Source organism: Neolamprologus brichardi, chromosome 23 (genome assembly GCF_056152115.1).
Source record: "Neolamprologus brichardi isolate AB-2024 chromosome 23, ASM5615211v1, whole genome shotgun sequence".
Classification (NCBI taxonomy): domain Eukaryota; kingdom Metazoa; phylum Chordata; class Actinopteri; order Cichliformes; family Cichlidae; genus Neolamprologus; species Neolamprologus brichardi.
This window is the reverse complement of record NC_142125.1, coordinates 11,333,449-11,350,974: the sequence shown is the minus strand read 5'-3', so window position 1 is coordinate 11,350,974 and position 17,526 is coordinate 11,333,449. Positions and strand designations below refer to the sequence as shown.

The 17,526-nt window shown below is 44.8% G+C and overlaps 1 protein-coding gene across 2 annotated transcripts in view; it reads right to left on the bottom strand.

Moving 5' to 3' along the window:
- The window catches only part of ssbp4 (single stranded DNA binding protein 4), an 82,503-nt gene that overhangs the window by 40,692 nt on the left and 24,285 nt on the right, over window positions 1-17,526 (bottom strand). For both annotated transcript variants that reach the window (XM_035907531.2, XM_006790337.3), the window contains exon 4: window positions 16,941-17,025. In XM_035907531.2, the coding sequence (XP_035763424.1) occupies window positions 16,941-17,025 (85 nt within the window). The remainder of the gene's footprint in view (window positions 1-16,940; window positions 17,026-17,526) is intronic.

Genomic DNA, 17,526 nt, shown 5'->3' with positions numbered 1-17,526 from the left:
CATCCTCCACCTTCTTCCTCATTTTATTCCCTCCTTGTTGCCCCAGTACCCCAACCCCCTCTCCCCGTCTACTACCTGGTCTCCACCCTCTCTGCTGGACCCCCGAGTCTGAACACCCCCACCCACCACCCTGCCCCGTTGCCCTCTAGCCCTGGAGCCTCACAGAAAAGTAGAGAGCAATCCCTTGGTGGGTCAGCCAGATTAAACTGCCACTGTAATCCGCTTGGCTTTCACCTCCTTGTCCTGAGCTGAAGAGTGCGATGGATGGATGGATGGATGGATGGATGGATGGATGGATGGATGGATGGATGGATGGTTGGATGGATGGATGGATGGATGGATGGATGGATGGATGGATGGATGGATGGATGGATGAAAGAAAAATGTGGAGGGGAAATCTAAGACGTAAAAGAAGGGGAGGGCTGGGTTGGGCTGGGGGGGAAGCAGCTAAATGACAACAAGGGCACGGAGAGGGAAAAACAAGGAGCAGAAGAAAGAGAGAAAATGGGAAAAAGAGAGGAAGGCAGAGAGAGGGGCTGTGCAAGGCTGAATTAAAGGAGTATGAAAAGGAAGAAGCGAATAATGAATCTCATAAAGGAAAGATATTAAGGACGAATGAGAGTCAAATAAACTGTGCTGTGAGAGGGGCCGATGAAGGACAGTGGGGTAATCCTTGTGGCGGAGCAAATAAAACGAAGCAAACGGGAAACAGCGCCGAAGTACGCCCTCGTGATGGTGTAATGATGAAATTTGTTTTGTGTAAAATTTGTAGGAAATGACACAGTTCCCCTCGTGGCCAATTAAGACCAAATCCTTCCCGTCGTTTCTCTCTGACCCAGAGTGGTTGCGTCCCTGCATTCCAGCCAAACACTGTAATAATGAAAATGTGGGAGTCGTGTGGTAAAACGTGCCATCGCTTCACGTTCAGTTCAGATCTCATCACAAGTGTCAGACACATCAAACAAGCAGGACAAAATGAGCCTGTGAGGTTGGGAGGGTTGCACTGGTGACTTGTAAAAGATTCATCAATGACGCCAATTCATCAGTCGGCATATCGACGAAACACCGTGGTTCCTTATGTTAACTCCTTCTTCTAGATGCATTCACAGCCACGCCACGAGATGCCGCGGCCATTTTTTAAAAATGCATTTGGATTTCAACCCTGCAGCACAAATATTAAAATATAATAGAATATTCTCAGCCAGTCAGGAGCAAAGAAAACACTGATTTATAATTACCGTAAACACCAATGAATATGAATAACTTAGTAAGATAAAAGCTGTATACGTTTGGATGTTGGGTCCAAAAACAAAGCATTCATCCATCTTTTTCTCTTTCAAACCACTGAGGGCAGAGTTAAAGGAGGACCAGAAAACACAAGAACAACTGCAATGAGTAATCTGAAACACTGATGATCATCTCAATGAGCATCTCAGCCCTGTTAATCAAGTTAAACCACAATTATAACTCCGATGCAAACAAGATAAACAAGTCAATTTGTGTACATGACAGTTTCAATAATGAGCGCAGTGCCAGCCTCCAGCTAGAGTCCAATTCCACGTAAATGCAGTCGATCTCAAGACGCAAGGGTAAAGCATGAATGCAAACGCAGTCTGTATATATATTAGAAGAACTTGGTTCTTACACTTTATATTTTATAGTAATGTGCTTTTTGGGGAAATGCTCGGCCACAACACTAAAAACTCAGTGGGGTGAGTAACTTGGACGACCTCTGTACAATAAAACATCCCTCTGGATGTCACTTGTGTATGTACCACCACAAAAACACCAAAAGAAACATCAGAAAAACATCCCAGATCTTCAGAACCAACAACTCCCCGACTGGTTATCGACCCATTCAACCTACCAAAATGATCCACTGGCAGATAACCAGGTAATCCAAGACACACCCACAGATCCTGATGGATCCCTTGAAGGGCTGAGAGGGATGTACCGATTATTTGTCAGGAGGTTTTTACCAAGCAGTTTAACAAAATCAGTCACTCTGACATTTGCTCACATCCCAGAAATCAAGACAAGCTCTGTACTCTTCAGGTGACTGAATTTATGTTTAAATTCCGTCACCTGCTACCAGGTACCCTACCACCTGGCTCTGAATCGCGCCACACCGAGCTCCTCCGAGGAGACATTCACCGTTACTGTCCTGTGTGTGTGGGAGTGTGTCCGCTGAGTATACGGTTAAAGTGTAGAAAAGAAATAGAGTTAACAGGTATTCCTGTCCCACGCACCCCAACTGACCCCCCAGTTAATGACCCCAGAGAGGGAGGGAACAAGGGAGACGGGGAGAAAGAGAGGGAGAGGCAGGAAGAGGGAGGATATCCTGCGAGGAAAGGCTGTGATATATGAGCAGGCCACTTCAAACAAGCAGGGGGGAGGGGGACACTCCTTCTCCAATAAAACCAGGGGAGGTAGAAGGAGAAGAAAAGAGGCAGACAGAAAGACAAGAGATTTAAAGAGAGGGGTACAGTAGTAAAGAGTTGGAGGGAAGTCGTGCCAGATGAGCTTGAGTGGAAAGACGTGAATGAGGGTGGGGATGCCCCAGCAATAAAAGCACAATTAAACCCTAAAAAGGAGCCATAAAGCTAAAGATTCTTTAATGTTGGAATGAGGCCTGGGAGAATGACAAAACAGCCTCCTGGCTAGTGATTTACATGCATTAGGATTAGTTTAGTTACTGCAGGTCAGTGTAGTATTAATGTATATTAGGTATTATTCAAAAATCCAGCAAACATGGGGGATTTAAACCGCCGTAGCTGGGAAAATGTTTGAGAAAGGCTTTTAGAATGACATAGTTTGTTACCAAAAAGTTTACTTTGAAGGTTTTTATACTTATTCGAAAAGAAATCACACAAGTCACACACATGTAAATAAACTTGGACACACACACACACACACACATACAGCATGTCATACAGCAGGTGATTAATGAATTCAGGAAGGGGCTCTCGGGAAGAGGAAGTCCAGTCTGGGTCAGGCTTCATCTACACATCCATCCATGGGCACCATCTGCATGCACTCAGAGATCACACTCTCTGAAGCCCCTCATAACCCTCCCCCCAAACACACACACACACACAGTCTCATACTCATTTCAACATGTGAAAGTGCTCCTCTCGTGCCGTTTACCGCCTAATGTCTTTCCCGTGACGTCGGAAAGCAGCGGCGTGAGTAAGAGAGGCGGAGGGGGAGGGGCAGCGTCAAGGTGAGCCGAGCGAGTCGGGCACGCTGGCACGGAGAACTCGCCACAGTTTGAGGCTCGGCGTGCCATTGTGGGCCAGCGTGAGGCTGTTTTTGACAGCAGCCATTACGGCAAATAATTGAACAGCAAATGAAGACAAATGATATGATTGCGGAGCACGTCCCAGCAGTCAATCCACTATCTAGGTGGTTCCCATTCAAAGCCATTGATCAGCTTTATAACCTAAGTAGCTGGCCAGGAAACTAAATGGTGGCGATCAATGCTATTTAACAGATTATTGACTGCTGACTGGTTGCCTGGGATCAAAACAGAGAGGAGGGGGTGAAAAAATAAGTAAATAGAGGAACGGAATGAAAACACATGAAATTGGAATCGGTTCCTTTGCTTCAGTGATGATAAATGGGAAAGAAAAATACTGAGACAGCAGAGAGAGGGGAGCAGGAGCGAGGTCGCTCTTTTGGTGTGTGTGGCTGAATGTGCATGATCATGTGCATTTAATGAAGAAAGCAAGTAAAGAAGCCAGAAAAAAAGGAAATAAGAAAGAACGCCCAGTCTGCATACTGTCGCTCTTTAAAGGTGGTCTCAAGCATCATTTTGCTTGGTTGGAGGTGGCCCGCGTTCACGAGTCTGGCATTTCCCATGACGGCTGCAAACCCGAAAACTCGTGCTCGAGGAAAAACCGGCTACGAAAGGAGAAACCTGCCCGAAAATCAGCCGGCACTTTCTACTCGTCTTTGTTCAGCTGATCCTTGATGGAGCTTTCAAGCGGCGCAGACGTACCGCAATTACATCCTTTTGACCGTGCGCTCCTTCACGTGTTTCCACTGTCTCCGTTTACGGTACGTGAGCCAGACTCGAGCCGGCGCTCGGCTTATCGGGCCTCTGGCTGGGGAGAGAGCTTCACGTCTCTGTCGGCGTTGTGTTGAGACTTACGCGAAGCGTAAAGTGGCTTCAGCCAAAGCTGAGAGAGAAGCTGAGCGGGGGAAACCTGCACCTACATCTATGTGTGGGGGTAAGGACGTCCGACAGCCCCAAATCACTGTACTGTTTAATACACACAGCAGTGTGTTACCATGGTGACTGGGCCCAGCTCTGGGGCCTGACTCATATTTGTGTGTATGTGTGTGTCGTGTGCACTGTACTGCCTGCACTGGAGGATATACAGGCATGTAAATCTGACTGAACCTCAGGTTTGGCTCGGCTTTATTTGTGATTGTCGTCCAACACTTTCATCTTTGCAACATTTCCTGAAATTTACTTGAAAATAAAAAACAGACTTGAGCTGCGAAGGGAGGAAAATAAAAAATTTTTTTTTAAAAAGAAGCCAAAAAGTGTCCGAGCCTCAGTGAATCACTGTCTGCGTGCGAGTGTGGATGCAGACTTAAATATGGCTTCAGCAGTGGATATAGTGTGTGTGCGTGTGTATGTGTGTGTGTGTGTGTCTCCCAGCTTGCTTCTGCTTGTGCATGTGTGTGTGCCTTTGTGCGTACTCACTCCCCTTGCCTTTTCTCAGTTCAGCAGAACCTCATTAATTCAGCAGGAATGGAAATCATTTCTGCATGGAGTGCACAGGAGACAGAAAGAGATGGAGAGGAAGACGCATGGAAGGGTGGGGTGGTGGGGTGGCGGGCCACAATGAACACTCACATTTCTTCATTTTTCTTTGCTGAAAATCATCCAGTTTCGGGAAATCATTTCCAGATTAATAGCATAATAAATTAATAGTATTACTCATGACGAGAATCCAACATTTACAGTATTTTAATACTATCTAATCACAATTAAATGACGCTCTGATTTACTCATTTGTTCATCACAACTCCTGGGAAATAACACTTATGTGTAATCTCTGCCTTTATTTATTTAGATTTAAATCTCATAAGATTTATACAGTGTGTCGGACTGGACAAACAACCAAATATAGCAAATGTCCAGATGGATACATTAATAAAAAGGTAATCTTCCTTATGTAGCAACAGATCAGAGCAGAGCCTCCTCCGTCCCTCCCTCTCTCCATCCTGCAGCCCGCCACCAGACAATATGGAACAGACAGTAATCTGGCCATGCACTGAGGAGATTACAGCATCCACAGAGCAGTTCAGCACAGAAGAGAGCAACTCTGGCGACGGTCCACGCCGTGAGGACACGAAGCAGGAATCCACAGTATAGTTTATCCAAGCAAACTGAAGTGGCCCAGCTATTCAAAGAAACTCCTCTCTCTTTCTCCCTCATGCTCACAAGGCAGTGGCTGGTCCCACACACTCCTTCAATGAAAGCTGACCTTTTCAGTGTGCAATAGAGTGCAGTGCAGTGCAGTGCAGTGGATCTCTGGCCCAAATGTCACTTTTTACACTAAAGATCTGATGTGGTGTAAAGAAAAAGAAACGAGAAAGAGCAGAGAGGACACACGAGGAGTAACACGTGTGCGCATCCCTGTGCAACTCTTGGTCTTTTCACAAGCACACATGGCTCTGTGAGCACGAGCTAAAGCTCAAACATGTCCAAGCATCCAGTCAATAGTGAAACAGATGTGCTGCCCTATTTATCCACTGAACTTAATCATGGGAGATATAAATAACTGATCTGAAGGCTTAGATCCAGACAGCTCAACGGAGGTTGGAAGTTCACACGTCGCTGTTGTTGCTAAGTACACGATGTGGATTTTTGGATTTTCCGGCTCTCTCGGAAGAATTAACCCCAAACGGCAGCAGGGGCAGGATTTGCTCTGATTTCAGGGGAACAACATCAAACATATGCCCAAACAGACACACTAATAATAATGGTCTATGTTTACTATAAAAATTGCAGACATTTTCTAATAACAAACTCCTTATCTTTTCCTGCTGGAGACAGTCAGTTCTTTCTGAAAGGGACTCTGTGCCACAAATAAGCACTTTTAGGTCCTCTTTTTTTAAGGCTACCTTGAAACCAGCTCTCGTCTGATTGGCTGCCCCTCGTAAAACAGGGAACTGAACAGCAGGTGAGTGTCTGCAGTGACAGCCAGAGCCATGTGACTGAGACAATTACCAAGGGAACTTTGCTCTTTCTGACATCACACAGAGCCAAGCCTGTATAGGCTCTGTACGATACCTGTAGATATATTTCAGGAAATATGAAAAAAGAAAAAGAAAAAAAAAAACGCATAACAGATTATTTAAACTAACAAACAGTTAAAAGATAAATACGTCACAAAAAACCCAGCCTCACAGTGCAGCAAAGACGGCCTCTGTCCTTAAACCCAAACGCCACTGAGCTTCTTCAGTGTGTCGCTGTAAAGCAGCTGTTTTTAGAAGTGGAATCGCAGTGACATCGCTACGTAAAAGAGCGAGGTGGAGCAAGTACTACAACATTTGACTCAAGGTTTTATCTTTTTTTCCACCTTTGTTTGCAGTTATGAATGAAAAGAAATCGCGGGAGTATTTCAAGATCTGCCCACCACCCAAAAAAGAACTCTGAAATAGTTCCCGTGAATATTAACTCATTACAACTAATTTAGAGGTTTCCATTAGCCATGACAGGTTATTATTAGATGCATAACTCATAGGTACATCGGTACAAATCAAACTTTCTACCTGTATTTAATGAAGGAGGCCAATCTTAAAATAGTATTGTTCGATAGCTAACGCTGTAGTTGCTTGGGAAAGCTACTTTTCTCTTCTTTAATCGAAGTAAGAGTGGCTGATGAAGGAACTGAAGGAAAGAAGCAGACAGACAGCAAGAGCTCTGAGCTCAAATGAGAACCAGAAAAGGAAGACGCCGAATTAAAAGAAAAGACTTGACCTTATAAAATGGCCACAAATGGAAAACATGCTGACTTCAAACTGTGTAATCTGAACAAGGTGTCGCTCTCTCTGCACATACATGCTGTTCTCAAAAGCGACTTACCGCCCTATAATAATAATAATAAATATATCATATTTCCTTCGGAAAAAAGGAAAGGTTTAGTTGGTAAGTGTAGCTGAAATTAAACTGACTGTAACTGATGCACAAAGTCTTGCAGGAACAAGAAAAAAGCACATTGGATGTATTTAAAGTTGTGCACATTTTGAGACATTTTCACACATGCAGCGCCGAATTTTGAGACTTTACCCAGCAGAGTGGACATTAAGTGTTTGGGTTTTTTTTTTAAATTTGCCAGCTCTCTGCTAGAAAGTCTTGCTAACGTTCAGGCGAGCCAATGTGAGAATATTCCCGGTAATTGTGAATTCACAGCGAACGACTCGATTTCCCAGACATTGTCCAAAGTTCATGTGTGAAAACAGTGACAGAAATGCAAAAGTGTTTGAGACCTAAGAATGAACAGCAAACATGCACGGGCTGAAATCGACACATTTTTAATTTTAATAATTAGGAGGGCTATTATTTATCTGGCATCTAATAAAACTGCTGCGGTGCAGTTTATCCAAAGACCCGGACGTCCCCATCCACTGTTTTTAACCTAACATATTTACGTACTTTAAGATTAAAACAGGTAAACAAATATATATATGCATATCTATGAAATAGGCAGATTGATTTATAGCACTAAATCTGAAAAGTTACAAGAGAAGAGGAGTTGTATCATAAAAGCAGACTAATAAAAAGAAGGAGCAGCTTACTGTTGCATTAGTAAAGGTGTACTGAGACAGAGAGAGGGAGGAGGGAACAGATGAAGGTGTAGTAATAAAAAGGGGGAGGGCTGAGGTTATAATGGTGGAGCGAGTGGAGAGCTGAAGGAGCCAGGTGTGGCAGCAACCACAGAGGTAATCAGTGGGCCAATGGGGAGTCATTCCACTCAGAGCGAACTGGCTGCCGAAGTACCTGGAATAAAAATAATCATTACACCGCATTAAAGTCACTGTCTGTAAATATACCCCGAGCAGCAGTAAAGCATGCCTGCCACGGCTCCTGCTATCAGGACACCTTAACGCGCGCACACGTGAATTTCTAAATGCATACAACATAAATGCAAATACTTCAGAGGATGTGAAGTCGTCTCTCTGCACAAATGGCGTAAAAAATAAAAAAAAAATCAGCCCTCCTGCTGATTCTGCAACATTCATCCCGTCATTACCAAGACGAGCTTTTAACAGAAGCAACTGTTCTCCAAACATAACTCAACCAACTCAAAGCACATTCATTATCCCCCCCCCTATAACTTATAAGTGTTATTTTAGCAACAGAAACCCCAACAGAGGCTTGAATTGGATCTCTCTCGCACATTTATTCCGCCTCTCAGTATTGCTGCCTTTGGAAAATGGGGATTAAGTCTGCATTTGGGAGAATTTAAATTGCAAATAAGGCTTTGTAATTGTTTTAGTCTTTAATCCTAGCAGGGAGGGCCTCACTGTAATGCAAAGTTGAGACAGGCGAACATCTCAGGCATTCATCTGAGGAAGGTCTGTGTTTGTGTCACCCCTCGCTTCAATGAGACTTAATAAGAAGGGCGTCCAATCGGCATCACGCGCTCGCGCACACACACAGCCATGAACACGTGCATGCACTCACCAGAACGCGCGCGCACACACATGCACACATACACACCAACCAATGGGCTTAGGGCCGCCAGTTTATTTTGGTTGTGAGTTTGGGTGCCCAGCTGGTACTTGAGACTGGTGGACTGGCAGAGCAGTAGGAGACAGCAGACACACACACGCACACACACACACACAGTTCCAGGGACACACTGTGCCAAGCTGCAATGTCTGCCAGTTACAAGCCTGCCCACTGCTACAAAGAGAGGCAGAGGAGAAAGGGCAGGATAGACTGTGTCTGTGTGTGCATGTGTGTGTGTGTGTGTGTGTGTGCGTGCACGAGAGAGAAGAGCGATGTGAGAGTGGACAAAGATATGAAAAAGAAAACAAAAAGCCGAGGAGCATCTTTTAGAGAAATTACGGTGTTTGAAAGGATAAGGCTCAAAGTGTCTGACAGGAAAAAAGACTTCCTCTGAAAGTTGCCACAAACTGTTAGTTTCTCAAAGCAATTTAAAGCTGCCGCTCCAAATTTGCAATGTTTGAATTAACCAGTTCATATTATGGATGAACAGGTGAGTGCTAGTCACTGAGAAAAACTCAGGTTATGTAAAAGTTAAGCTGGTTTCTAACTTAGTTTTCATGGGATGCAGTTGCTGTCAGTGGGAACAACCATAAATAATCATGGGAGGAAGCTCAGTATTCCATAGAAACCACGTGTGGCAGGAACGACGTGCCCACTTCCAGGTTCAGGAAGGTTTTTGTGCTAAACACAGATTGTCTGGCCACCACAATTCAGGTGAGTGATGATCTCAAATGTTTTTACTCAAAGCGATTTACGTTTTCTTTTTTTTTTACACTTTTTGTCATTTCTAGTCTGAATGAAAAGTTCTATTTGTTTTCTATTCACCCAAAAGACCAAAAGGCATAAACTGAACATGATTCAGGACAGTAAAGGACGGCACGCTTTAAAGAAAAGACGCAAGGCCATGAGAGGAAGAGAAACTGACTTCTGAAAGCAGACCTGCCCTTGATACCGCTTCATTCAATCTCCATATCTTATGAAAGATATCTCTATTGATCCCTTGCATAACCTGGGTTCCTTTCTTTACTTACAATTGCTGTTATGCACACACCGCATGCGGTCTTATCTTGACCTGAAATATTTAATATTTAATGCTCATTTAATCTATTATCTTACTGATTTTTGTGTCCTCACACACTTAAACACAACCTCCCAGTTCAGTGTGTCTCTTATTTGCACAGTTTGACAAACTTGTGATGATGTCATCAGAAGCGATCGTCTCAGGAAGCCCTGAGCTGCATGGGAGGTTCTCCCGTGCCTTCCAGGTTATAAACGCTGGCCCGTCCTCCGTCAACCTATTTGAAATGTTTGCCTCTACTTGTCAAAAACTTTGAGTCAGTTCGTGACACGCTAAATTTCGTGCGTGCGTGATGCAGGCTTGCCAAGAGAAGCATCGCAGGCACCCCCAGCACGGAAGGTCGCCCTCAAACTTCCAGCCCCCTGACAAATTGCTCACTTCAATTCTCCACAGTAAACTGGTTACAGTCGAGGGCAAACAAGTGATGAATGCTGCTTTTTTTAATTATTGAGCCATAATTTGTTTCCTGAAAATGACTAAACTGAAAGAGAATTGGCAGCGTTCACCCGCTAGTTTCATTGGGAGAGATAAACAAATGCCCCAAGGAGTTTTCACTATTCCCCTGAATGTAGTATTCATTTAAAGCATTCGTTTAAATTTTATGGATGATGATGTTGCAACTAAGAGGGTATTCATGGGTAACTGGGTTAGGGAAATTAAATGGGACTGGGTTGGAAATCTGCATGCAAGGAGGGAAAGTATACGCTGCAGGGCCTGGCTTCTACAATAACTTTGCGCGGGCAGATTGATGGCATTTACGCTGCTCTGGCTAGTGGGACGCAAAGCATAGCTAGTACCAAAACTCAGATAAACTGCAAAACATGCAGACTTCAAAAAGAGTCCCTAGTGGATTCGCACACCTCATTCTCCCTGCACAGAAACATCCCCTCCCCGCCTCTGTCCCCGGATGGCCGTCTGCATCCGTCCATGTCCCGGTCTGTCCCTGTCAAACACAGATCCAGCGGCTCGTGCTTACATAGCTGAGATCAAATGCTAAACCGCAGCTCGGTTTAAGCTTGCCCAGAATGAACCTGCAAGGAAGGGAATCATAAGCAACATTTGATCTTCTGCTTCTGTCACTTGCAGACCTCCAGCCGAACACGCACGCAGCTTGAGGGCAGCACTTTCAGGCTTTGCTGCCTTCCTCAGATAGCGAAAGGTATACACAGACAGAGGAGCCGACCGGCCTTTTTCATTTAGACTGTAACGACGGTAAACAACGGCACACAAAGACGGCGTCCTCTCGCTCAGCGCCCGTCTGCCTGCAGCCTGCACTCCACGCACTGTTTGATATTAAAAGACGACACGGGCGTGAACAGAGGAGGCAGTGGCGGTGGCAGGAAGGTAGAGAAGACGGGAGACGGACAGGAATGGAGACACAATGCTGTGGCACACCATGGTGTGTAGGCTATATTTAAAGTGAAAACAGCCAGCAGAATCTGTGAGAGGAAGATATCGCCGTGCCAACGCAGACTCCAGTCCTCTGCGTTCTCTCTCGCTTTCTGTCCTCATGCCTCCATCCATACCTACTCTGCCTATATTATGGATGTTATTATTATTCCTGCATGTCGTCATGTCGCCCCTGCTTCTCTCCTTCCCCCGAGCAAGGAAGCGGGCACTGCTGGCACCCAGCCAGATTACCCAATCAATCTCCTGTGAGAGGGAGGGAGGGCGGCAAAGGAGAGAGGGGGAGGAATAAGAAAGAGAGCGTGGAACAGAGAGGAAGGCAAAGAAAGCACGGCGGGAGGGGGTTGGAGGATGGCGAAAAAGACCTGAGAGGAACTGAAGCAGGAAAAAAAAACGGTGCAGGATGAGTAAATTTCATGAAAAAAAAAAAAAGAGGATGGGGACAAAGAGCGCTTTGACAGGGAAGGAAGGTTTCATGCAGACGTGTGGCATAAAAAAATGGCAAGTGAGCACCTGGTAACGTAGTGAGTAGCAGTGATGAAAAAAAAAACCCACACAAAATCCCACACAGAGTCCAGACAAAGGCTTGGCCATCAACGCTTGTTTACAGAGCGCAGCTCCTCCCATCGTGCCACCTGTTACTGTGGTCGAGCCTAACAAATGTTTAACCCGCTCAAAGAATAGCCAGGCAACAGCCAACACTGCATCTCCATCTATCTACGGTCTGCAAACGGCATGCTGGGAAGAGATCAGATTAGAGCTGCGGCACTCGTTTTCCTGGTTGAAGTGACTCAGTGTAGAGCAGAAGCAAGAAGTTAATTACTCAATCAACCGGTCAACCAACAGAAAATATACTGACAACTGTTTGACTGTCATTAATCTGTTAGTCTTTTAATAAAAGCAAATATGATTTCAGAATGGTGAAACAAGACTGTAAGTAATGTCTCCTTGGTCTCTGAAAAACACTGGCGGGGAATATTTTCTGACTTTTTTGACATTAATCAAGAACATAATTAGCAGACAAACTGAAAATATAAATTAAAATGTAAATGGAAGTTTTGCTGATGTAAAGACGGAACGTGAGAGAGCGACTGCATTTTCAAAATGTTAAAATTTTCTGTCGATCAAACAATCAAATATGCAGCTAATGCTCGAGCGCCTTATCATGTTCACGAGGGCTTTCATGACGGTTTTCTTAATGCGCTCTATTTCGGGAAAAGGTGAAACGTTCAAAGCTGAATCCCTGTTTTTGACTCCTCCATCTCAGCCATTATCGTGACAGTTTGCATCAGTAAGCCGAGAGCTGAGAGGAGTCAGTGAAGCACTGCGACGTGAGTGACGCACTTGTGGCACTAAATCCGTGTCGCTCTGCAGGCGGTGAACCCGGATTGGCGTGAATCGCAGATGTTTGGGGTTGCGACCTCTGGCTGGGGCAAAGCAAAATGTCTGCAGCAGCGAGGCGAGCGGCTCGCTTCCTGAAAGACTGTTTGTTTGAGACTGCAAGTGCATGCACGCGTGTCTGAGATGGAGAAGACAGCGACTCATTCTCTGTGTGTGTGCGTGCTCGTCCGTCAATATGTATGCTTTCTTCATCACAAAGCTCACGTGCTTTAATCATTCATATTGAGTTACTAAAGACGTGCCATGTTCTTATAATCAAACACATTTCCTCAACAAAGTGCTCTTTTGAGGAACATCCAAATTCCAGCAGAAAAGAGGACCATGAGATGCGCGGATCTCTTTTAGGAAATAAACGTGATTAAAGGGCGACGTGAAGAGGAAGGACAGAAACACAATTCCGACAATTAAGACGACAAGAGCGAACACTCAAATTACTTTACAGAGGTACAAGACTTCAGGCTGTTCCAGCTCTTTATGATACGGCATCATCTCGCTTACTTTGAGTGCGTGTATTCATTTGCATGAGAGCGTGTGGGAGTGGGATATGCACACAAGCGCTGCTGCAAGTGGGAGTGTTTACGTGAGAGTGTCTACAATAGCAGATTCGCCATTCAAGGGTGAAAGCAACCAGCTACCCTTCTAGTCAGAGGCCTCCATTTCTGGGAGGGAGGCCAGGGCTCCAATCCCACCACATTCCCCTGGATTAGCTGTCAACCAGTCCCCAGATCTGGGGATTAGCACATTATATTCCATTATCTTTCCCAAACTGGAGAGTCCACAAAGTCTACATCATTGCTCTCAGAGGGGGCCAGCAGGACAGGGCTGAGTAAGAGGTGCCTTCAAATCGGGCCAAATTGAGCCAAACTGAGCTGAGCCAAACCAAATCTGTAACTAAGACTGTACTCCGGCTCAGCGTTGCCTGGCAACCAAATTAGTTTGAGGAAACAAATAATCAAACTGTGTTTCTAGATATCAATTTTATGGCACTTTGCTGATATTTTCTCATTGTTATCCGCAGCAAAGTGACAGCGTACACCTCTATAGAGGCCAGGCAGACCATAAATTACATGTAAGAAGAAGCATTAATAAAAACAAAAGCAATCCTGGTTTATCTCACACACGTTCCCCTTCCACCGCTCCTGCTGAGCTTGCACACAGAGTGGAGTGCGCGGCTCCCGGGAGCCGTGTTGTTTTTCACTCCGTGATCCGGGCGGACTCGGGGGAGCGAGGGAGCCGTTATCAGCAAGGGGCCTTGATAGAGACTCGATCGGGCCGTCAGTCTGCGGGGACCGAAGAGCCAGAGTTAATCAGAGGCAGACAGACCCCTCGTCACCCTGGGGATTCACGCGCTTCGACCCCGATGCTCTGGCTCTCGCCGTCACGCAGACACACAAAGACACGTGCGGGAATGGTCACAATAGCACATGTGCTTACTCGCACCTTGTCGTGCACTGTCAGAGCCTCTGCCACACCCTCTATGCTTTATTAGGACTCCTAAGCCAAAACAACTCTGCAACTTTATTTAGCAAAGCATGAATTCAAAGCAGTATAATTTATACTTTTCTTTTATAATAAGGTAGCACGAGGTCCACGATTATCGACTCAAACTTTCTTTTTTTTCAATTACCGACTCAAACTGACGGCACACGATTTCCTTTCCTTTTGACCTTTGGCCTGGATTTTCAAGCACATTCTATCGTCGGCGTCGACGTAAAACACTAAACAGGAAAGTTAATGCTGTAAAGACGATATTTTAACCCAGGTGCAGTCTTTTTGTCCTAAACATCACTAACTAGTTTTGTGGCTATACCAAACCAGTGAGTGAAAGCAAAGGTGAAAAGTGAAAGTATGTAAACATAAGATAAAACGGACAGCTGCTTCTCATAAATATAGTTGTTTCTGCCTCTCAAACACGCCTACCTATGTTGATATAGAGAATTCTCTCTTCATAGCAAACACTAAATTAATTGCGGGAGCTATAAATAGCCGCCTGCTTTCCTTGTGTGAACTGATGCCTTTTTGTCTCTTATTTGTATTACAGCCTTTCCTTTTCCTCTCTGCTGTGGTCCTCGCCAAGGCGATAACCTGCGTGACATTTTTGCACTTTTTGCCGTTCACAATTACAGATTTGAGACCGTTTCTTTTCCCCACTTCTCAGGTGAGCGTCTGAGTTTTAAATTCTGTGAAATTTGTGCTTCTTTCTTGTGTTTCTTTTAATTGCCGTGTCCAATAACTTGAGGTGCAAACACTGATTTTATATGCCATTGATTAAATAAGGAAGTACGTGGGTACAATGATTTATAAAAGAGGACCCTGCGTAAAATGCAGTTTTTCTACACTTTCTTTTTCGTTGGATTTGTATTCAGATTTCTGCATTTGTGTTCAAACAGTTTCCTGCACCCTGTGTCTATCTCAAATCGGAAGGCTGCACTAGCTTTTTTTGAAAGTTTGTGAAAAACACCTGCACATCGCATGCATCATTAAGCGAAACCATAAAATGACAAATATTTCTATCTTTAAACTCCTAATCGCAGCAAATCAGCAGTCACGAGCTGAGAGTTCGCACAGGCTGACCTTGTGACCTTGAGTGAGGTCGAAGATCAAAAACAGAGCGTCTCAGCAGTTCTAAATGCTCATCAAGTTCCTCTTTAGGATGCGTTTATCACTTTACCACAACACCAACAGAGCACCTGCCTCCTCTCTCTACCTATCTTTACTATATTTTAGTAAAAACAAGCTCAATATACTTCTGAACCTCTGATTCACATCAGCACTTTAACCCCTAAACTACAGCTTGACTCTATGTTTTGTCTATGCAGTCCAATGCCGAGGAGCAGCAGCAGCGATTCGGATTCTCAGCTAACCAGTTTACGCAAACAAAGACTGAAACACGTTTAAAATATGTCGGCAGGTTGGCAGAATTTCCAGCCAGAGGTTCAGACATATATTGACCAGGGCTGTCAAACCAGAGCCGTTAAATAGCTGACATGCAGGTATCCAGCTGGCCTACCTCTGGAGAAAGGTGTAAGAAATTATATGGCATTTAGATTAATTAGACACAGTTGTCAGATTTAATTAACTACTAGGTTTAATTAACCATGTAATTAATCTTATGGTGGTCCAACACATGCACACACACAGAGACGAGGCGAGGAGACGCACACATCAACTAGTGCATGCATGGTACATGCGCGACAGATGTAATCTGTTCAGCTGACAAGCGCTCGCACTTTTGCCGTCAAACCTCATAAGAGAGTTCAACTGGACGGGTGACAGGCTACGAGTTAAAACGGCCTGAATGAAACACGGATGGCGAGAAACGCGCCTCTAATCCATTTCAGGTTTAACTTCTGCCCGGGTGGAACGATAATCTCGCAGCTGAAGCAGTCTGTCCAGTCAACATCCGCACAACGTGTAATCCTTACTCAAATATACACCACGCGGCATGATGCAAATATTTATCATAGTGTGGACAAGCCAAAAGAGAAAACCCTTGCAGCTAAAGAACAAAAAAACAATTTGAAAAAAGATGACAAAGTGAGGAGGTTAAGCCTGCGTGGCCCGCAGTCACGAGAAAACAGACGCTCGCTTTGTGCTGGCCTGCAGAAAATGTGCATGTTTGATCTACTGGTCTGATTGTGCAGAAGACAGGGGTCACGGGGGCTCAGGCCCTGACCTTGCAGCACCCGGGCCATCCTCTGCCACAACTATCATAAGCAGCTATTGTGTGCAAATGTGTGTGTAGATGTAATGGTGCGATCAACCAGCTGCTTCATGTGATTTGACCTTTACTGAAGCCACGAGTGGAACGATAAATAGTCAGGCAGAACAGTGACCTTTAACCTCGGCGACAGATTCACTAGAACAGGAAGTGTGGCCACCAGCTGAGCTGCACCGCTGAAGCAGCTGATAGGAAAAATATATGTAATCAGTCAGATTGAGTTAAATATTGAACGTTGCCACAAACACCCTATTGTATTTTAAAAATTTAAAGATGGAAGTCTAAGGGCTTTTCCATAAAATATACAAGTGGTGTTCACGGGTGTTGCATTTTTTAAAAGCACGCCATTTCAGACGTCTGGCTCGCAGCAAGCCCCGTCCACAAACGGAGGCTGCAACCAGGAAGAGCAGACACGCAGACGGTAAGAAACAAACGTGTCAAAACAAGAACCAGCAGCATTATCTCAAACAAGATAGTCCCTTCTTTCTGATGCACGGTCTGTGTGATCGTGGGTGTTCACGAGCATGTGGATGTGTGTGTACTTGTACACCGCGGGAGGGTTGGTTAAGTTCACTCACATAGTCATGGAAAGCCTTGGCCTCGCTGGAATGTTCGCACGTCTCCCTCCGGTCCGGGGCAGCGCAGTACAGATCCCAGAATACACTGTGCACACAGGACAGTAACAGCAGTTAGACACTTTCATCTGTAGGCCACAGACACACCAGGTTCATGGCAAAAGGTGGTTAAAACAGAAGAAGAAGAATATCATGTAGATAAAAAAAAAAGCAAAGCAGGTATAAAATGATTTCTTGATAGCTCAGTTTGAGACAAACTTTTCAAAAATAGACCAAGAAGCCGTCAACGTCAGTATGAGTCACGAGCTCCGGTGACAGCACTTTTCAATGTTGTCTCATCAAAACCATCCAAAGAACATAAAACGGCACCGATGAACCGAAACATCAGTGTGATTGGCTGATTCTTGGCCCTGATTGCAAAAGTTCCTAAGAACATGTGTTTTAAAATTAACAACATTATGATATGAACGAGATATTATGTGATCAAAACGCGTCCAACAGAAACGGCAGAGCTGACCTGACAATGTGGTTGACGATGACAACTGTTAGCTGTGACTAACAATTATTTTCAGTATTGATAAATCTGCTG